At 44.1% G+C, this 23200-nt stretch overlaps 1 protein-coding gene and 1 non-coding gene across 2 annotated transcripts in view; both read right to left on the minus strand.

The window, feature by feature from the left end:
• ARNT2 (aryl hydrocarbon receptor nuclear translocator 2) overlaps window positions 1-23200 on the minus strand; it is a 141539-nt gene that overhangs the window by 48412 nt on the left and 69927 nt on the right. Inside the window, exons 6-8 of the mRNA XM_033166824.1 lie at window positions 21777-21879; window positions 17349-17414; window positions 14934-15019 (exon numbers count right to left, since the gene is read on the minus strand). Coding sequence (XP_033022715.1) covers window positions 14934-15019; window positions 17349-17414; window positions 21777-21879 — 255 coding nt within the window. The remainder of the gene's footprint in view (window positions 1-14933; window positions 15020-17348; window positions 17415-21776; window positions 21880-23200) is intronic.
• On the minus strand, window positions 11987-12059 carry TRNAA-UGC. The gene has a single exon. It is a non-coding gene; the product is annotated as a tRNA-Ala (tRNA).

Here is a 23200-nt window from a genome sequence, read left to right on the forward strand (position 1 = left end):
TTGGTACTCAAACAAATCGGCTCCCGAATGCCGCAAACCCGGAAGTGAGTGTTCCGGTTTGCAAACATTTTTCAGAAGCTGAATGTCTGATGTGATTAAGTTCGAGAACCAAGGTACCACTGTAGTATTGTTTGGCATCAGAGATTTTCCTGCTGCTGTTGCTCATGCACTATTCTCATCACCACGGCCTTAGCGCAGCTGTCATCTTCCCGGTATAGTCACATGTATGCTCCCCAGCCAGTGGGGGAATCATATAGTGAACAGGATGACATCACTACACCACAAAGCCAATCAGATTGGGCTAGGGGATGAGCTCACTAAAGAAGAAGAAGAAGAAGAAGAGTTTGGATTTGATATCCCGCTTTATCACTACCCGAAGGAGACTCAAAGCGGCTAACATTCTCCTTTCCCTTCCTCCCCCACAACAAACACTCTGTGAGGTGAGTGGGGCTGAGAGACTTCAAAGAAGTGTGACTAGCCCAAGGTCACCCAGCAGCTGCATGTGGAGGAGAGGAGACGCAAACCTGGTTCACCTGATTACGAGTCTACCGCTCTTAACCACTACACCACACTGGCAAACAAAGTCCGTCGAACAGAGAGAGTGCAGTGCAAATGATCAGGCAGACATTTTCAAAACACAGTTTGCCTACTGTGAATGCAAAGAAACATAAATAAATGTCCAAAATTGAAACCTTGTTGAGAAATGAGGTTTTCGATAGATGGAGCTCTGGCGGGGGGTGGGGGTGGGGGAGTAGATTAAATCTAAGTAGCAGATACTATTAAAGCAACACCATGCTGGAAAATTTATTAGCTGTGCTATTCCATCATACGCACAACTCATAAGAAATCAAGTAATAATTGGTCTGGTATTAATCAATTCATGACTCAATAGACTCGCTAAACCTTTCAGAGCAAATATATATGCCAAAAAAATTAATCCAGTCACAACTCAAGTGCTACTATTGGTAAAAGTCCACCATTTACATTTCTGGCTTGGGGGGGGAAAGTCGTTATTCTCCTGGCTGATAGCTGTAAATAAGTAACTTTTGAACATTAACAAGGATTTAAGGTGGATTACCACTTTTGTAATGTTATGTATAATTTTGCATACATACATATATGGGTACACCAGGAAGACTGATGCCTGCCCATTATTTCATATTGGAAACAAGGTTGAACCCAAATGCCAGCCCCATACACCCCATTTCACAGCACTATATGGGTGTGGTATTTTGCATATCGTGCAATGGGCAGAATTTGTTGTCATTGTGGAAGGGGGCTTACTGTTTTGGGTATGTATGTAGTGCTTCTATTTAAATGGCAGTAGCTATTTCTAAATATGGATTAGTCCATGCAATTTTATTTTATTTTATTTTTGCAGACCTGTCTTCTTTTGCCATTTTTGGCCACTCAGTTCTTCCACAATCTCCTAATGTCCCCGTCCATTTGCAAATATTGAGATAATATCATTGAGCACATTTTCAGGGCTGTTGTAAAGATGGCTGGGCTAATGTAGATAATATACTTTGAGTAGTCAAAGGCTAGAGGCGACGAGTGTTTGTCTTTGAAGAGTATTGTGAGTGGCTAGCACATCAATCTGTTCCACGCTGTGCTAGTTTTCTGCTTACATGGAGGTGAAGAGGAGGGGTGTGGGTGGGTGGGTGAGTGTGTGAACATTAAATTTCCTACCCAAATTGGTTCAATTGTTTCCTCCATCTCCCGCTACTTAGGCTGTTTACACACCATACATTTAAAGCACAATACCCACCCAAAAAGAACCATGGGAACTGTTAATTTATTAAGGTCACAGGGAACTGTAGCTCTGTGTGGGGTAAAAAGTCACTGAAACAAAAATGGGAGATGCAGGTTGCTGGACTATAAGGCTCTCGAAAGAAACACTGGTTAAGCAGTAATGGTAAACAGGGCCAGCTCAAGACATCTTGCTGCTTGAGGCAAACGGGGCAGGGGACGCTCTGTCTATGACACAGATGTGCCACAAGTTCTGGAGCAAGGTGTCCATTTCTAAATTCAATAGATCCCACAAAATCCTAAGCAGCTTGGCTTTTAGTGGGGGAAAGCTGCTAGTCCTTACGATTTCACAGAACATCAGTACGTAATGGGACAAGATGGCACCCCTCAGTTGAATCTTACTTCAAAACAAGCAACGTCATAATAATGTTCTCCTAGTATGGGGATGGGGGTGAGGGTGATGGTTCTGTGGCACATACAATTCAAATCTCCAACGGAGGGGAATAGCCAGGGGGCATAGGAGGAACAGAGAAGGCTGCCACAGCTGCTTCCCAGTATCTGCCGCCTGAAGCAACTGCCTCACTCTAATAGTAGAGCCGGTCCTGATGGAAAACAGAACCTGGATGGCTAGACACAAAACAAAAAGTGACAATTTGGAGAGAATTAACTGAAAAAGAAATATGTGCTTTTATTTTATTGACACTTGGGTGGGTTGAGGGTCTTTCTGTGTGCGACGTGCACTTGGGAACTCTCCGGACGGGAACACTAGTCTTGGCTTCGCTTTAACACTTATAAGACTTCCTACACACACACTTTACAGTTTCTCTCAACCAAATATTTTCCATCAATTGTTATGCGATGAACAAAACCGATTAGGAAAAACATCATATGGACTGCATAAAAACTCATTTCCTTCTCAGAAATATGAGATCCCTTAATTGAGCGGGATGAAGGGGAAACAAAAACTTTTTAAAATTAAATTTAGAACGACAAATATTGAGGAATGGGGGCATTTCATTTCTGCACTTCGTGGGCAGGATTAATGCAACATTTTATACGAAGTTAGTATGTCCAGCCAAGCAGACAAAGCAAACGGATGATCAAAGGTCTGGACAAAGGGCTCATTTCATAGAAGGCGTCTCTTCCTACTAATGTCCCAGTGCTCAGTTTCACAATCTACCATAACATGCATTACGCATGTTATAATAACCTACTGAAATAGCCGGATAACAAGAGTATGGGTTTTCATGAGGCAATTTTAAACATTTCCCTCCTGGGGTGCAGAATTAACACTCACTTAAGTTTATTTTGTAGGGCAATGGGGTTAAAAACAAAACAAAACCCTACATTCAGCTAGAGGAAAAACCTTTCCACATAAACATGCTAGAGCTCCTTGGCAGCCAAGGCCACATTCACAACATACATTTAAAGCATGATAAACAGTCGTGACTTCTTGCAAAGCATCCTGGGAGCTGCAGTATGTTAAAGGTGCCGAGAGTTGTTAGGAGACGCCTTTTTAGGGTTGCCATGTGTCCTCTTTTTCCAGGACACGACCTCTTTTTCAGGTCTGGTTGGCACATGGTCCTCTTTTTCCTGGATACGACCTCTTTTTCAGGATAAAAATTTCTGTCTGGGCAGATTTTTAAAAATTGGCAAAATGTCCAGGTTTTTTCTTTTGTTTTGTTTACGGTAACCCAAGAATTTTTTTCTGGTGCATTAGACTCGGATCTAAGGCACCCGGCTAAGCTAGCCTGCAGCAGAGAATCACAGCAGAGTAGCATCTTAAACAGGCCACATACTGTGTAAATCCCTTCTCTTGTGGCTGAACTAAAAGGATGCTGGCTCAGCTACAAGAGGAGCCTGGGAGGGCAAGAGTTAACACCCCTCTGCCCTTAAGGAGAACCCATATGTACAGGTTAAACAGTTTAATAAATTGTTCAGTGCACACTTATGTTCACAAAGATGTGAACGTGAGCCCAAATACTTTCATGTGGCAAAATGTATTATTATTACAGTACTATTTTGTTGTTGTTGAAAGTTAAGAACATTGCTACTAGTGATATATCACAGCTTCTATAGCTTACATATACTAGGGGTATTTAAAATCATAGAGTCATCATAGAGATCCATAGTTCAAAGTCAAGAAATGTGTTCTCTTTTTTGCTCTTCAAAATATGGCATCCCTACTTTTCCCCTCACAGAGCTATAATTTCCAGAGTGGTTCAGCAATCAATCCCTTTTCACAGGGAACTCTGGGAATTGTAGTTCTGTGAAGGGAATATGGGGGGTCTCCTAACAACTCACAGGCGGAAGAGTCATGACTGTTTAAAATGGTACCATGCTGCTTTCAATGTTCGGTGGCCCAAGTCAATCACTGAAACTCATCATACTGTGAAAGGTTTTCAGGCATGCTACTAATTACATTTTTATCCTTGAGGAGTTCCAAGGAAACAGAGGTTATCCTTCCATTTTATCCCCGCAACAACCCTGTGAGGGAGGTTAGGATATCTTTTTTGGGGGTGGGGTAGGGAGAGGGTCAAGGTTATTTAATGAGCTTTAAATGTATGTGAGGATACTATGAAGATATTTCACCATAAGGAACTGGATGCTAGCAGCTGCCAGGATCTCTATAGCATAACAGTGGAAATAGTTATAAAATCTGACTATATCCTTATGGTATAAAAATCTCTGGAATTCAGTTATTGCAGAAAAAAGTGAGTTACGGGTCTCTAAGGGACAGGAAAATCCTGATCGTTTCTATTCAATATGGTGGGATTTTATTTCATATAGTTTAGTTTCAGATTTACAGATACTGTATCTCTCCCCGCGCCTCCATCTGGAGAAATATGGCTGTCATGGTTTAAGACTGGGTATTATTATTTAATATGTTTAGGTTTTGTATGCCTTGCCCTAATAATGGATGCATTATTAAATTTTTGTTATGGTTGACTTGTCTCTATGGTTCCATAATAATTTGAAAACTGGTAAAAAAAAAACATTGCAAAAAATAAAAGTTAAGTCCAAATTTGAACCCAGGTCTCTCCACTGGAGGCTGGTCCATTAGGGTGAAAGGGACACTGTCCCACCAACCTCCATCTGCCCTCAGCCAGCCCCCCACCTGTGTCCCTGTGCCAAGGCATAATGACTGACTGACTAGGTCATGCATGCCCAAAACATGACCCCCAAATTCCTTATATAAAGGGTTTGCGGGCTTTTCTCAAGAGAGGTGGCCACGGAGATTGAAGTAATTATCATGAGGTAGTTCTGGAAAAGAGCCGACGCTCTGCATCTCCTTCCACCCACGAGGAAGACTTCAAGGAGTGTGCCAGCCTTTTTCTCAAAATGGACGGAGGGAATCAAAGAGCCCCTCCCTAGCGTAATGACCTCCAGACAAAAGGAGGTGAAAGACTGTGAAATTAGGTCATCTGTTTGCTCGCTAGAACAAGCGTCCTTGTGACTCTGATCTCAGGCGCATTCAGCTTTGGGAAGAGGTTGGGGGGGGGAGAGATAAACCAACCCTCTACCTAACTCCCCCAAAACCTGCTGCTAAGTGTATTTTGCTGTGGGTGAGTTGGGGAATGTTTTCTTCTTCTTTCCCTGAAACTCTTATTAGCTGCCTCCCGTACTGCTGGAAAGCTGAGTGTGTATCTAGATGATTCTGAGACAAAGAAGTCTGGTTTCATTTAGCTTGGAGACATCTGTTTGGTACTATATAAATAAATAGCATAGGACCATGAGGAATGTTTGGCAGGCGAAACACGTAAAAAATAGATAGAGAGATGAGGATAGAGGAAAGGGTAGTCTCTGAGAGGTCAACGCCAGATCTGGGCACATGCAAGTACTTTGGTCATGAAAGGTCAGGATCTAGGCTTGGTCTACAAGGCAAACTCTAGGTTTGTGGGGGCCCTTAGCACAGCGTCCCCCTTAACAGAAGTCCCTTAAGAAGACAGCAGCCTGCTGATGAGTCCCAGGTGACTTGGAGTTACCATCTCAGCTTTTTACAGTGCCTCGCACTGATGTAGCATTGTTCCATTCCCTCCAACATTTCTCTGAGAAAAACAAAGACCTCCTATTCCACATCCTCCAACAATTCTCCGATGGAAATAGAGATGTCCCCTCCAACATTTCTTTGATGAAAATGGAGACATCCCCTCCAACATTTCTCAGATGAAAACAGGGATGTCCTATTCCAGACGCTCCAACACATCACCAATGAAAATAGGGACGTCCTAAGGAAAAGCGGGACATTCCAGGATCAAATCAGAAACCGAGACGGCTTCTGAAAATCCATGACTGTCCCTGGAAAATAGGGACACTAGGCGGGTTTGTTGTTCTGGGGCACTGTGGGAAACTTAAATGGCAACACTAAAGGAATCTATTTTAATGTCCCACAATGGTACATTGGGGTGCTCCTCCGCATTCTGGAAAATTAAAATGGCTGCTCATTGGAGCACCAGAAAAGAGGCGGCAGGGAAGCATCACCTCTGGCACATGCAGAGTACAGAGCTGAGATCCTGGTGCAGAATTAACAGTATAGTTTGGACTGAAGGTGGGGAGGACCACATATCTAAAAACGTTCTCTGGCTCTGATGCTACGATAAGGAAGTTAATGGAAGGGAAATCTGCTGCTTCCTTCTTAAAGAACACAAAAAGAGCTCTGCTGGATCAGCCCAAAGGCCTATCTAGTCTGCTATCCTGTTCTTACAGTAGCCAACCAGATGCCCCAATGGGAAACCCACAAGCAGAACCTGAGAGCAACTGCTCTCCCTGCTTGTGATTCCTAGTAGCTGGGATTCAGAGGCACAATGCCTCCAACAGTGGAGGTGGAACACAGCCATCATGGCAAGTAGCCATTGGCAGTTCCCCCCCTTGCAGCCAGCTGAGACTCTGAAAAAGCTCTCAAAAGCCTGAGATAGGCTTTGGAAAACTGCAGGCCAGTTTGCAGGGTATGCAAAAGGAGAACGTTTCAAATTAATTACTTGCGCTAAATACCTCAGAGACAAACGCTGTACATATTTAGCTTCCAAAGAACAGTAGCAACAGCTATTCAGATACGAGGAGCTTGCTTTGGATTCCTCGGTTTTCTGGTGTGAATCCAAGGAGAAGCAGCGAGGTGGGGCCATGTTGGGGCCTGCTTTCATGGTTACTGGCTCCAGCGTTCAGAACAGGTTGTTCTAAAGTTTCCCGCAAAGCAAGCCAAAGCCAGCCTTTTGCTGCTCTCCATACCTGAACTTAACAGCTGTAGTTTTATTACAAGGCAGAAGAAGATGAACAAATTCAATTTCCTCTGCGCTTAATTTTATTTTGTGTGCTGGGGGGGCAGGCTAGGGAATTAACACGTCACCACGGGACTCCTGGGCTGCATACGCACCATACATGTAAAGCACATGGTTTCCCACAAAGAATCTCTGGGGGCGTAGTTTGTTAAGGTGCTGGGAGCTGTAGCTCTGTGGTGGTAAACTACGGCTCCCAGGGTTCTTTGGGGGGGACGACTCACGTGCTTTAAATGTATGGTGTGCAGGCAACGTTGCTAAAAGCTACACAGTCAAAAAGGCCAGCTTCCTTCTTCTGAGCAATTTATGGCAGGGGTGGTGAACCTTGAGCCCAGGAGCCAAATGCAGCCCTGCAAGCCCCTCCGTCAGGCCCTTGGAAAACTCCAGGGCAGACCCTCCTCCTCACAGCTACACCATCTCTCCCCAAGCCACACACCTCAGCAGCCATGCTTCACACCTTCAAGTATTTTTGCCTGGCTGTAATGTGTCATTGAATTCTGATAATGCCTTTTGCTGCCTGTAAGGTAAAAAGGTAAAGGACCCCTGGGCAACAACTGGGTGTGGCACTCGTCTCGCTTTTCAGGCCGACGAGGGAGCCGGCGTTTGTCCACAGACAGCTTTCTGGGTCATGTGGCCAGCAGGACTAAACTGCTTCTGGCGCAAAGGAACACCATGACGGAAACCAGAGCGAATGAAAACGCTGTCTGCCTTCCCGCCACGGTGGCAACTATTTATCTACTCGCACTGGTGTGGTTTTGAACTGCTAGGTTGGCAGAAGCTGGGACAGAACAACAGGAGCTCCACCTGTTGCGGGGATTCGAACCGTCGACCTTCCGATCAGCAAGCCCAAGAGGCTCAGTGGTTTAGCCCACAGCACCACCCACTGCCTGCAAAGGTAAAATTTGCAAAGGTAAAATTTGCAATCTTTGCTACCCTCAATTTGCCTCTGGCCGTGCCCTCTACTGGCATGCGGTCACCAGAATGTTGCCCAGAAGTGAATGCAACTCTTGGTTGAAAAAGGCTCCCCACCCTCTGATTTACAGTAAAGTAAGGACCCACAGACTCTGATACATATACAAGGCAAAGTAGGGTTGTAAAGTTGCAAAGTTCAGCCCTGTTTTAAGTAACACCCAGTCCAAGGAAGCATTCAAAGTCTTGATTATTTTTGGACCTCTTGGACCTGGCCAAGATTCTCCACTCACCAGGGCGAAAGGGCCGAGATTCATCAAAGCACAGGAATAGAAACATGGCTTCCAGGCCTGTTAGGCATGGATAGCCTTTGTCCTTGCCTTAAGCTTGAAACCTGCCCGGGTTGCTAGGCATGAAAATACTGTAGGTCTGCGAGGAGCATATGCACAGTGTCATCAGGTTTCATAAAGGCCCCAATGGCTTCCCCTAAAGATGGAAAGCGCAAAAAAATATTCCCCAATGAAGTTCTTGGAGAGAAAGGGACTTTGGAGGCTCTCCCCCACCCAAAAGGCTGCATGCCCCCTGAAAACACGGCTTTTATTAGCCTTCACTTCATTTCATCTTCCCAGCCGTACATTTCTAGCCCACGCCAGCAGCGAAATGGTTCTGAGGCAAAAGGTGGGACAGAGAAGACTCACATTGGCATGGAACATCAGAAGTCAATATTTTTCTTGGCTGCTGCTGCTGGAGTGGCATAGTTGCCTGATAACTTTTTAAGTAAATGTAAGCACTTGCTCCCAAAACTACCCTCCTGCAACCAGGGGTGGGAGTATCCTTATGATAAGCAGGCAGAGCTACCCCCTTAATCTGGCCCAACTTCAACTCACCAGTAGCCGGACTGAAGGAAGTGGGATGAGGCTGTTGACAAGACGGTCAGCACTTGCAATTGATTGATTGCTAGCTAGCTAAGCTTCGAACCTAGGCTGCTTCTGTGGATTTAGCAACCAAATGGGCTTTTATTCCAATTTCTGCTTGTCCCTTTTGACGAGAACCAAGGGTTCCCAAACTATAGTCCACACAACACCAGTTGTCTGCAAGTTTCGTTTAGATCAGGGTTTCCCAAACCTGGCCCACCAGCTATTTTTGGACTACAACTCCCATCATCACTAGCTAGCAGGGCCAGCGGTCAGGGATGATGGGAATTGTAGTCCAAAACCAGCAGCAAACCCAAGTTTGGGAAACTCTGATTTAGGTGGACCTGGAGGGTCTGAGGATTTGTGGCTGAAGATGGGAGACGGCACAGGGAGCCAGTGTGGTGTAGTGGTTAAGAGCGGTAGACTCGTTATCTGGGGAACCGGGTTCGCGTCTCCGCTCCTCCACATGCAGCTGCTGGGTGACCTTGGGCTAGTCACACTTCTCTGAAGTCTCTCAGCCCCACTCACCTCACAGAGTGTTTGTTGTGGGGGAGGAAGGGAAAGGAGAATGTTAGCCGCTTTGAGACTCCTTCGGGTAGTGAAAAGTGGGATATCAAATCCAAACTCTTCTTCTTCTTCTTCTACAGCCCTCGCATTAAATATTCATAATGACTTTTTAATTGTATTTCATTGCTTTTATTCCTTCCATTGTATCACGGTTCGAATACAATGAAACACAATATATAAGAAATAAAGGAAGCAGAGGAAATATGATTAACTATCATACAGGATCACAACACATTCCAATTGAGGTAACAGGCAGAAAAAAACATTAAGTGTTCCACCAAGACCAGGGGCCGGCAACCTCCGGCCCATGGGCTGGATGCGGCCCACGAAGACCGTTTTAACGGCCCACAAGCTGCCCGCTTGGCAAGTCCGGCACAGCATTGGGACTCGCCAAGTGGTGCCAGAAATGGCATCTGCGCACACGCAGATACATGAAACCGTGTCTGCGCATGCCCAGACTCCGAAAACAGCTTCTGCGCATGCGCAATTTCCGGCGTCTGGGCATGCACAGAAGCGATTTCCGGCGGTGTGGACATGTGCAGACGCAATTTCCGGGATTGATATAAAGTTTCAGGTATGGTCCATGATTATTGGCTGAACACTGGTAAAAGACCACAGCATGCAGAATATCCCATATTCCACCCTGCTAAAAGGACCAAGGAAGAAAATATGGGAAAGACTGTCTGAAACCCCATGAAGCTGCTGCCAGTCAGTGCAGGCAATACTGAGCTAGGGGGATCACTGGTCTGACTTGGTATAAAGCAGCTTCTGGGAAAAGCTGTAGCTCAGTGGTTAGAACACCTGCTTGACATGCAGAAGGCTCCAGGTTCAACCCCTGACATCTCCTGGAAGGGCTGAGAGAGACCCCAGTCCTGAAACACAGAAGATCTGCTGCCAGCTGTAGTATGTAACACTGAGTTACATGGGCGACAGAACACCTGCTTTGAATACAGAAGGACCTGGGATCAATCCCCGGCATCTCAGTTAAAATGATCAGGTAGTAGGCCATGGGAAGGACCCCTGCCCTCTTATCCTGGACAGCTGCTGCCAGCCAGAGTAAAGAATAGTAGCTGGATAGACAAAAAGGCTTACTTGGTACAAAGGCTGCTTCCTGTGTGCCTATTGTTTTGCCGACCTTTTCTTTTAAAACCAGTTTAAATGGTGGGTGTTGTTGTTTTTTTTGTTATTTACAGTACTGTAATCCAAAAGCGAAATTGAAACGGTTTTGTGATTTACAATAACCCAACCATCTTCTTAAGTGCCAGCTGGAAGCACAAAGGAAGGGTTCTGACCTCCCCCTGCCCCACCGCACTTTCCATAGCTGCAGCACACACGGCAGCCATGTGATGTGAATTAGGTTCGTTTGGTTTAAGAGGCTTCTGAAATGCCAGAAGAACGTACTGTGTGTGCCATCTACGTGCATGCACACACAGTCACACACACACACACACACACACACACACACACACTAATCAAGCTATCTTTAAAACTGTCAAGAAGATGCAAAAGAGAATATAGCACTACCCACCAGAAATATGTACAGCCATAAGTTAAAATTGGCTAAGAGAGCCTATGGCTGTAGTGTGATTGGGATGAGGGCATTTGCATTCTTCGGGGAGGAGGGGGGGGCAGAGAAAAGAAAGCCGCCACCAGTTTGTGTTTGTGGTATGTTCAAACTCAGGCAACGAAAGGGCAAGATAACTCCAGTTCTGATTCATATCAGCAGGAGCTGTCAGAGGGAAGATGAGTTCCTCAGCTCATCCAAGTGGTAAGGTCAGCCAAACCACCCCTTAACAATGCTGGATTCTCCTCTTGGTCTCCTGTTGTTTTTCACATTTTCCCATATGGAAATATTCCCATGCGAGCGATTGAGTTACTGGTGTGTGTGTGTGTTTTGAACAGTGCAATGGACCAAGAAAGGGGAAAAGAAATGTCATTCCCAGAAGCCCTCATTCAAAACAGGATTGACTTACTGCAGAGGTTATAATGCCTAGGCTCCAAAAAGCTACTTTGGCTAACTGAACAATCCATGACCTTTTAAACTATTTCTGTCTTTGTCTCCTTATTGTTGTTTGTTTGTTACTGTGTTATGTGTTTTTGTGTTTGTACATTGTAAACCGCCTTGTGATCCTTGTTCAAAGGAAGGTATATAATTAATAATAATAATAATAATAATAATAATAATAATAATAATAATTGTTGTTGTCCTGAGACTCTTAATCTCAGGGTCATGGGTTTGAGCCCCACGTTGGGCAAAACATTCCTGAATTGCAAGGGGTTGGATGACCCTCATGGTCCCTTTCCAACTCTACAAATTATATTCTTCTGTTATTCTAAAATGTACATACACAGACACACAAAAGGGAAGCATCTGATGGGAAACAGAAAAAAGCAGAACTCATCTCAAGATGCTGAAGAGTACTGCATTCCTATTGATACCCAATGTGGTTCAGCCAGAACATTGGAAACTCCCTTATACCGAGTCATGCCATTGGCTCATCTAGCTCAGTGATGTCTACCCTGATTGGCAGTGGCTCTCCAGCGTTTCAGAGAGAGGATACTCCTAGCCCTATCTGGAAATGCCAGGGATTGAACCTGGGACCTTCTGCATGCAAGGCTGATGCTCTATCCACTGAGCTACAGCACCTTCCCTAGTGTGTTTCGGCCAGAACACAGGGCACTGTCTTGTACTGAGTCAGACTGAGAGGGAACAGGACGTCCTGGGGGGGGGGGGGTTTATGCTCAAAAGCAACAGTTCTGAAGCAAATTGCAAAGCAAAACTCTCACTGAATTTGAACTGGGTGCTTTTGAACTGTCTAGAAGGAGACACAGAAGTTACCTGTTCTGGCCAAATTGCAATGCTCTTCATCATCAGCACTGCCCCCCCCCCCCACAAATGCTGTTATCACAAGCTGCCTGTGAAGTGCCACTCAGTTCCAAAACTGGTTTGACATCAGAGATAAATGGCTGTTGTGTGTTGAAGAAACAAGGTCAACCACGACAAGCGAGAAGCTGAAGAAACAGCAGCCTTGTGTTTATTTACCTAAGTCCTCTCCCTCCAGAATGGTCTCATTAAGGAGTGGTCAGTGGGGTACCCCTCCAGAGATTGTGGACTACGACTCCCAACCAGCATACCTGACATTCAGGGATTCTGGGAAGTGCAGCCCCAAAAATCTACGACAGCAACCTGATGGCTATCCCTGAACTACTATAACTTAAGCCACATCTGCACCATACGTTTAAAACACTCCTATACCACAGAATCCTGGGAACTGTAGTTTATTACGGGTGATGGGAAATGCAGCTCAGTGTGTGGGAGTGCCCTTAACTACAGTTCCCAGGATTCTTTGGGGGGTGGCGAACCCATGACTGTTACAGGGCTTTGCATGGTGTGAATTGCGACCATAGCTAGATCCCAAACTTCTGCATTTCCACACCAGTTCAGCATCAGAGGTGGCTGCTGGCTGGGGACAGAGGGCCAAGGCATGGCTGTGCAGCTGGACTGCCTCTTTCCTTTGCATGCATTGCAATATCCCATTGGAATGCCAGATTTTTTCCAAAGAAAAACCCTACTGAGCCCATCTGAAAGCTTGGACCGGACTGCGGATGACGAGAGCTGACCTGCCCATAAGGATGGGTGAGCTGCAGGCTGTTTGCCCTGAAAAACGAGTCCTTCGTGGGGGCCCAATCAAACATCAAAAACCCTTTGGGGAGAGGGGTGTTCAATGTTTGATTGGGCCAATCGAGGGCCCCCACCCATCAGCTCAATTCCTTCTCCACTCTGGTCACGTTTCACTGTCCAAACTGATTTCCCATTGCCACCTCCAGGCCCAATTCTTTCCCCATTCACTTGCCTGCCAATACATCCCTGCTCAAAGGGTGTGTGTGTGTGTGTGTGTAACAGCTCAGATTCCAAAGTACAACTCCCATCACCCTTTGCCATTGGCATTTTCAGGCAGTGATATTGGGAGCTGAAGTTCACTCCCCACCAGTCCCAAGAGGAAGGAGATGTTGCAATGTTAAGACATTGCAAGAATCTATGGTTTTAATAGATTTAATGAGGGTGAAAGAGGAAAGCGCAAAATATGGTCTGAAGCTCAACATCAAAAAAACTAAGATCATGGCCACTGGTCCCATCACCTCCTGGCAAATAGAAGGGGAAGAAATGGAGGCAGTGAGAGATTTCACTTTCTTGGGTTCCATGATCACTGCAGATGGTGACAGCAGTCACGAAATTAGAAGACGCCTGCTTCTTGGGAGAAAAGCAATGACAAACCTAGACAGCATCTTAAAAAGCAAAGACATCACCTTGCTGACAAAGGTCCGTATAGTTAAAGCTATGGTTTTCCCAGTAGTAATGTACGGAAGTGAGAGCTGGACCATCAAGAAGGCTGATCGCCGAAGAATTGATGCTTTTGAATTATGGTGCTGGAGGAGACTCTTGAGAGTCCCATGGACTGCAAGAAGATCAAACCTATGCATTCTCAAGGAAATCGGCCCTGAGTGCTCACTAGAAGGACAGATCCTGAAGTTGAGGCTCCAGTACTTTGGCCACCTCATGAGAAGAGAAGACTCCCTAGAAAAGACCCTGATGCTGGGAAAGATGGAGGGCACAAGGAGAAGGGGACGACAGAGGATGAGATGGTTGGACAGTGTTCTCGAAGCTACTAACATGAGTTTGGCCAAACTGCGAGAGGCAGTGAAGGATAGGTGTGCCTGGCGTGCTCTGGTCCATGGGGTCACGAAGAGTCGGACACGACTGAACGACTGAACATGGTTTTGGAAGCAGCATGGGGGAAAGAGGCTACTTTCATCCCACAAGGAGATGCTGCGCTGCTGCTACTGCTTGCCTGGAGCCCCAGGTAAGCTCCCTCCACCTTGGGAACCAAAACAAGCTGGCAGCCTTGGGAATAAGCAGCATTGGGGTGGGTTACACTCTTAAGTTGGGCTGTAACACCTGCCTAGATTCAACCTGCAGAAATAAATTGGGGACATTTGGCTATGAAAGCCCTTGTACTTCCTGAGAACATCCCCTAGACCCAGGGGGCACCCAACCCTTTTGGGAGCCGTGGGGCACATCTGGAAATCTAATAAACTGTCGTGAGCACCAAGAAATTGCCATTTCACAGAAGGTGAAGCTTAGAACCCTCTCCCCAAAACACCTATAGTAATCCAAAACAAATATAACATAGACCCCAAAAAAGCAACACTCCCCACAAAAGTCAACTACCCCACCAAACAACATTATTATGATTAGCAGGGGCCCTTGATGGAAGCCAAAGTGGGATGTTATGGGCTGGTTGGGTACGGAGGAATGGTGGGAGGAACCAGCTGGGGAACCCGCAAGGGAAGAAGGCTCAGAGCCCAGGGAGTGGGAGTGGGACAATGATGAGTGGTCAGAGGGATAAGGCTGTCTAGGCATGGATATGCGCCCGTCCATTTCAGCAGAACATAAGGAGACACTCCCCAAACAAAAAAGATTCATATAGAAAGAATTAAATATGTGCCTTGCCTATTTTACCTGCCGGAGGCCAGGCTTTGATGTAACCAGTACAATGAACCACAGCATATTGGGCCTCTCCTTCTTTCACCGGGCCAAGGCCATTCCTAAATGGAAATAAACCACACTTGTATTATGTCATTAAGTTTGTGATTGACAGAGCTCAAAGGAAGCATTAAAAAAAAAACAACTCAAGAGGACTGTTGCTATTGCCACAGTAAGGCCAAACTACACCCATCTTCAAATTATGTTATCCCTTCCATGTATAAACCATTACGAACATCCAAATAATTTTTCATGCTCCTCAACATTGCCTCAGTTTGGAGTGGGAGGCTGAATTATGCCCCTCTCAATTTTGAGCCCAAAGTTCTCATTTAGAGACTTTTGTGGCAGCACTAGCTCAATTAAGTCGTCACACTGAACCACAGTTTGTGCTAACCATAGTTAAGCACCCTAAACATGGCTTACAACTGCTTGTCTGCTTCTGTTCTCTCTCTAATCAGCACTTGGTTCTCTAGGTTGCAGTGACATCTGGAAATGGAGCAACAGCCTTAACTATAGTTTGTTAATTCAGGAATCAAGCCAAACCATGGTTTGCAAACCTACTTCAAGCCACCATTTTCAATTTGAATTTGTTGGCCAACTGCAAACTGTGGTATTATTATTATTATTATTATTATTATTATTATTTATCATTTCTATATCAGGCATAATGCCAAACCTTAAAGCTTCCTTCACCATGGTTTGACGTGATGATTGAATTAAGCCACTAGTTCAATAACCAGTATACAATTAGAACAGACTCCCTAGGGCAGATGGTGGCATAGGATGGAGAAAGTGTGTTCATCTCCCTTCCTCCCAGTTCATTCACTGATTTCACTCAAAAGATGAACACCTGGATAGCGTATAAGATTAAATCTTAACTACCTAAATAGGGATGTAACACATTGGCATTTTAAAAATTATATTTCTAATTAAATATACTTAACTAAAGAAATGCGCAGGCAGAGCTGTGTAAATCAAAGGAACAGGCACACCCCACACTTGAAAGAACCACAGCCTTCACTCGAACGCAGAGTGAGAGCATGACATCAGTTCTTTGCTCATCGTAATTCCACCCTTTTGCCAATTTGTTAACTCAATTGCTCTGCTAAAATTAAATCAGCACGTTGGCAAAGTTACTGAATTCTTTAGCTTCCACATATCAAGCAATTAACACTCTTTTCCTCACCGTGCAAATATGACCACTGGCCAGCGGTAACAGCCCATATGAGCTTGTCTTCCTTATTGCAAATCACATCACTATGTAGTCTAAGGTTGGAAAACTGGATGTGGATTAAGTGGCAATGTGGACCCTTGAGACACATGCGCAGAAGAGTGCACAAGTGCAGGTGGCTGTTTGATGAATAGGAGTTCCACACGGGTTGCATGGATAGAAGAACCAAAATGTTAATGAGCATCAGGGGAAGGCACCTTGCCCCATCTCTGATCTGAACACTACCATGCATAAGCGGGTTCAAATCAGGGTGGATAAAAATCAATGTGTTTTTTTTTTTACAAAAAATAAAATAAAATCTGATTTTTTAAAAATTTAAACTGGATTTTTTAAAATAAAATGCTTTTGGAGGAACAATCTTTCTAAAGATAGATTTCTATTTAAGTTACATTATAGTCCAAAGGCTATTCATCAGGAAATAAGGATTTGTTTTAAGTTTTTCATGTGTACTAAACCTCAGTCTAAAGTTTTTTTTGTTTTTTAATTGTTTAACCACATCAGTTAACAAACATGGATACATATGCTACAATGTTATTGTTTTAGTTAAATAAATTGCTTAAATTGTTTTTAAGTAAATGATTATTTTTCTCCTTCCAGTATATTACAGCAGAAAAGTTGTCCCAATATCAACAGTTAACTTATTAAACCTCACAATAATTTCATAATTATCTGTCAATGTAGTTCTAATAGTATAACCAAATCAGTAATTTTGATATAACTGTAAAAACTACTCTGAAAACTTATAATTCCAAAAATGAAACCTTCATCTGGTTGTAAATATTAAGATTATACCAGCAAGAATGAGTCTCTCTGTTAAAAATTTGATTTAAATAAAGTCTTACTGACTAGTGATTTAAATTGTGATTTAAATCAAATCCACCCTGCTTCAAATGCAGGGGGTGGGAATGACCCCGCTGTGTCTTAAAGCTGCAAACGTAAATATACTCTGAGTCAACCTTAAGAGAAGGGAGCCCACTGAATTCAATGTGACTTAACTTACACACAAAGTCCCACTGATTCCAAGAGGACTACTCTAAGCGTGGCTAAGTCTGGATCTACCCCAATGTCTACTCTGAAAAGCAACAACTCTCCAGGGTCCCGATAGGAGAGCTAACAAAACGGGCAACTGGATGGTGAACAAGTGAAGGAAAAACACCTACCTGTATCTTTTTCGCATGGTAGTTATTCTGTTTAGGGGCAAGTGATCCAGTGGGGCATTTCCACACCTGCAAGCAAACCAGCACATCAACGAGTTGAGTAAAAACACTTGATTGAAGAGGGAAGGGGAGAGACAATACCGTATTGGCACGAATGTAAGCCGCACCCGAATATAAGCCACACCTTTAAAATTCGGGGGGGGGGGAATAGACAATACCCGAATATAAGCCACTCCCTTACAATTCCGCGGGCACTCACACCCGTACTATTTTACCGTATGTCTGTTTCAGCAGCGATATCGTAAAAGCCAATTTTTGTAAGGTCGCAAATTTAAGCTACACTTTAACTTTTTATGGTTGGAATTCGAGAAAAAAGTGAGGCTTATATTTAGGCCAATACGGTATGGGCCGTCAGGAACCTTTTGGGCTAGATGATTTTTAGCAAACCTAAACGGATTGAGAACTGTAGGCTATTTTTCTTGAAACCGTCTGTCCCTTGATCTGTTCCCCCCAATACACCTGCTGCCTTCCAGATGTTCTGGACTGCAGCTTCAGCCCCATTGCACTATACATTTAAAGCAGTATTGTTCCACTTAAAATAGCCATGGCTTCACCAAAGCATCCTGGGATCTGTAGTGTGTTAAAAGTACTGAGAGCTGCTAGGAGACCCCCTTTGCGCTCACGGACCTACAGTTCCCAGAGTGGTTTAACAACCAATCCCTCTTCCCAAGGAGCTCTGAGAATTGTAGCTCTGTGAGACTATTAGCAACCTGTAGTTAGGAAGCTATAGTTCCCACAATTCTTTGTGGGCGAACCATGACTTTTTAAATCAGTATAATAGTGCTTTGAAGGTATAGCGCACATGGGGACCTCTATCAATCCCAACCAGTATGTTTAGTTCAGAACAGTTCCTGGAGACACCAGGCTGCCCTAGATGTTCCAATTGTTCAAATTAGGGAGGGGTAGGGAAACACACACCAGAGAACCGTAACTCATAAAAGAAAAAGGGTGAAATACAAATTGCACAATCAACAGCAGTTTGGTAAAGGAGTTCCTAGCCCACGATTCTTTTTTACTAGCCCATAATCATTATTTTTACAAGCCCTATGCCTGTGTTAGTCATTTTGTGGTGAGCTGAACGAAAACAAAAGAATCTTCTGATCTGGAAACGTTCTCCCTCCCGAGTGGTCACCTGGAAGGGATCGATTTTATCTCCAGGTGGCTTGACTGTTTGGCAAGACTGACCAGTAAATATAACAACTCAAAGAAGTTCATTTCCAGTACTTGGAGAGTGCACACCACAAGCATTTTCAACTAGAGCTGAGCTGGAATTCATCTGAAGACATTTATTTCTGAGGAAATTTCTGAGATCTTTCTTTCTTTCTTTCTTTCTTTCTTTCTTTCTTTCTTTCTTTCTTTCTTTCTTTGCCTTCTCCCCTCAGCCCCGCAAAAGAATAAGGTGACTTTACAGAACTTTCTCCGAATATTTGTCACCTCTTCTTTCTCCTTTGTACTGTCCTAAACACCTTCCTAAATACTAGGAAGAACTTTCTGACAATAAGAGCTGTTTGGTAATGGAACAGACTCCAATGAGGTGGCAGACTCTCGTTCCTTGGAGGTTTTAAAGGAGAGGTTGGATGGTCATCTGTCATGTATGATCTAGTTGAGATTCCTACATTGCAGGGGGTTGGACTAGATGACTGTTGGGGTCCCTTCCAACTCTACAATTTTATGATTCTGGAAAGATACAAAATGGCTGCCAGCAGTTGTCATTGCAGGAAGAACCACCTCTCCCCATACAAACCAATCCAGACCCTGCACTTGTCACCCAAGGCCCTTCTCTATGTCCCCACTCCCCAAGAAGTTTGGAGTGACAACACAAGAACAGGTTCACCTGGTGCTACATGTCTTTAGGCACCAGGCAAAAACATTCCTCTTTACTCAAGCCTTTGGCCATTAAATAATCAATAGCCTGGAAGGGGGGGAGAGACTGTTATTATGATTATTTAATTATGCTGCCTAGTATTCTGCTCTGTGTTTTATATTATTACGCCCCCTAAATTATGTTCTTAATGGGTTTTTTTGTATATTGTGGATACCATCCCTTTGCCGTGTCCCTTTGTCGTTAGGATGAGGTTTTCGAAGGTTGTCAGGGGTCTAGTTGCTGCTGATTTTACTGCTGGGTTGTTTAAGAGGGTATGTAATTGGTGTTGTGCTAACCAGGGCATTTGGGTGTCTTCTAGTTTGTCCTGTATTTCCTGTGTTGACAGAGGTTTGTTGTTTTTTATAAAAGTCTATTAGGCGATATAAGCCTTTGGTTTGCCAGGTTTTTATTTGGAGGTTTTGTGCTGCATGGTGGAATAATGGGTGGTAGGCCAGGGGAGTTAGTGGGGATGGGGTTGGGGATAGTTTGTTTGCTTGTTTCTGTCTTCCATGTTTTGAACATGGTTTTTGTGTACCTGTTAAGTGTTGTGGGTATTTTTCTTAGTTTGTTTGGGAGGAGTGGGTATGCTGTGGTGCAGATATTTTCAACTGTGTCCCTCTCTAGGTGTATCCATTGTTTGGTCTCATCTTCTAGTATGTATGGGATTATGTGGCGTATTTGGTTGGCACTGTTGTACACCACCCTGAGATCATTAGGTAAAGGGTGGTATAGAAATCTAAGAAATATTAAATAATGACGACGACGATGTTCAGCACCTCAAACTGAAAAAACAATTTATGAGATAGAATGAGTAGAAGAATCCCAAATATATTCTGAGGCCAAAGAATGGCTATATCATAACCCACAGACCCATGGGATGTTTAATTGCTGCAAACGCAATTTGACCGAGACAACAAAACATTTAACGGGCAGTCACCTAAAATGTTTGAAAATTGCAAAATGAAGATGTTCTCGAGATTTGCTCATCTGCTAAAATTAGTTGGTGATTAATTCCTCTTGCCTTTCAACATGTTTTTAAATAATAACATTGGCTTGTTGTGAAACACAAACACAGCCCCCATTTCCATTCCATTCTGGAATGTTTGGGCCCTAAAGTGCTGGTTTCAATAGTCACACATTAGGATGACACAAAGGCTCACATTCCGGTGGTGGATTTGAATCATTTTTTTCCTCCTGAAGAAGTACAGGGGAAAATTAAGTTCTGGTAAACACAACTGTAGAAAGGATATGAGCTGTTGGTTCTTTTATACAGAGTATTCTTTTATTAATGGCAGAAAAATGCAAAATTCAGATTTATTGACGTAATGAAAGCAGGCACTAGAGAGTTCACTGAATAGCATATGCTACTCATGGGTTGGCAACAATCCACCTTCGTAAAATGATGTGTTTGTTGCACATTGAAAGCAACAATCGGACCTCTTTTTCATGGCCTGCTGAACCATCAATATGGAGACTTGTATTTGAATGGAAACTTGACATGCTACGGAGCCAGGCCACTTGTCCATCTAACTCAGCATTGGCTGTACTGTCTGGTAGTGGCTCTGCAAGGGAGGAGCAGGTAGTGGTTAGGGGTTGCTGCTGCAAGGCAGAGACAAGGTCGGGGCAGTGATAGTGCAGCAGTGGAGCCAACCCAGAGTTCCCTCCAATGTTCCTGAATTTTCCAGACCTTGCCATGCCCTCTCACTAGTCCAGTTTGCAGCTTGGAGATGCTGGGAGCTGATCCTTTGACCTTTTACATGCCAAACATGGAGATAAAATAGAACCCTTCCAGGTGGCCACTCAAGAGGGAGAACGTTTGCAGATCAGAAGGTCTATCACGGGGCCATAGACCCCTAACTTTGCCAAGCATTCATGTTCCCCATATTTTACTGCACAGGCTGAATTCAAGGGAAGATACCCATCAATGTATCTGGATGCTTTTCGGTTCCAAGGGTCTGCAGGAAAGTCCGTGGACTTTATCTGCTGTCCAATGAAACCCTATTAGAAGTTTATTTGTTTTTTTAGAGGAACAATTCATAGGAATCCTTGCTGGTTTAGGGAAACGCCCCTGCCCTCGCTATGTACAATGGACACCCACGTGTTTATGGGAATCCCATAGGAGGGAAATTAGGGTATTTGTTTTGCATGCAAAAGCTTCCATGTTCAGTCACAGACATCTCCAGTTAAAAACAGAGGTGGGGAACCCTTTTCAACCCAAGGGTTCCTCCTGGGTACCACACACAATTGGTGGGCATAGCAAGAGGCAAAAGTAGGCAGAACAACAAATCTAAATTTTACCACTGCAAATTGGCAACGCCACTCAATTTAACTCCACCAAATCCTTGCAGTACTTTCATCAAGTCTACCCCAATATTTTGCAGCTAGTCTCCACTGGAGGCTATTCCACCATATTGCTGCTTCTGGAGGCACACAGCAGCAGTTCAGGTCCAGATGCAACAGTAATGGAAAAGCAATGAAGCCCTGCATGTTTGAACAGAAGGGTATACCTCATTCTGCATATGAACGACCGCCTCGATCCCATGCACATTCTCATTGAAGACTGCTGGCCCTCTTTCTTCACTGTCCCAGTCTTCAAATCCAAAATCCTCCCTAAGAAGATCGAAGAGGAGGGGAGAAGGAGAAAACAGGGAGAAGAATGAGTCACAAGCCTACCATTTTCACTCACTCACCCACAATCCCCTTTTCTGTACCTGCTAATCTGCCATGGAGCCCAAGTTTGTAGTGAAAGATTCTGGGGGCATATATCTCCCATACATACTAGCAGGAGATAAAGGACTAAAATCAAAACAAGCGTGCGTTTTGTAGAACTGTAATTAACCAATGAACATGACTTCAACAAGACCATTATTCAAACCTTGATAATAGTAAAATGTATTTCAAATAAAGCAATTTAACTTTTTTTTTAAAATTATGATCAAGTCACATACTGGAAAACTTAGAAAAACCCCTCCCTTTCTGCTCCCAATGCTAGACAGTTATGAAAGTCGTAATTGCATCCATGTGACATTCTGGCATGAGACACCTTAATGAAGCATGCTACCCACAGTCATATTTTTGACAATTACATATTCACTTTGGAATGCATTTAGAAGATGCCTCAAAAGATTGCTGCACAAGCCAGATCTTGCCCTGAATTATACCCGTGCAACCCCGTGACCTAGTTTAGAGGTGTGACTCAGAAGACAAGGGAAAAGATGACAGTGATCTCAAACAATCCGGTTTTCGGTTGTTACATTTCTTCATCCAGAGGCGCAAAGGGCCAGTTCTCTCCCTGCAGCTGATGAAGGCAAGAGTCATTCAAATCAAATTCCGCAGGAATCCCTGAGGCATGAAGGTTAAACAACTGGTACATGTTTAGCTGAGTGCAGGATCCACTCTGACCCCCCTCCTCACAATTTTACAGCTATCGTTCATATCCCCAAAGGAGACTGCTAGGTTCAAATGGGGAATATACTCAACGGCGCAATGTCCTGCATTGGATTTGGACAACATGTTATTTCCTATCTCCACATTTCGTTGTCTCCTGCATAGAGACATCTGGGAAGGTGGCTTCATCAACTTCCTCATTATGCAAGCAGGATGTCAGGACTGGACTGTGGGCAGCTTTTTGGTGTGAGCCAAGGAGCCTATGCAAGCAGTAACTAAAAGCAAGTTAGAATCAGAGGACAAGCCAGAAGTTAAGATCCAAAAGAAACCCAAAAATATAAGGTCAAAGCATAGTTTAGAAAAACGTTGTTGCTCAAGAAAAGCTCAACTGTCTCCTCTCCTTGACCATCAACTCTTGGACAACATACTCAGCCAGTCATGGATTAACATCCTAATCATTTTAGATTTCAGCCTCCCTCAGCCTGCCATGATATGGGCCTCACTCCCACTGCATACAGAAGGATGCAGGAAAGAGCATCAGTCA

Source organism: Lacerta agilis, chromosome 13 (genome assembly GCF_009819535.1).
Source record: "Lacerta agilis isolate rLacAgi1 chromosome 13, rLacAgi1.pri, whole genome shotgun sequence".
Taxonomy (NCBI): domain Eukaryota; kingdom Metazoa; phylum Chordata; class Lepidosauria; order Squamata; family Lacertidae; genus Lacerta; species Lacerta agilis.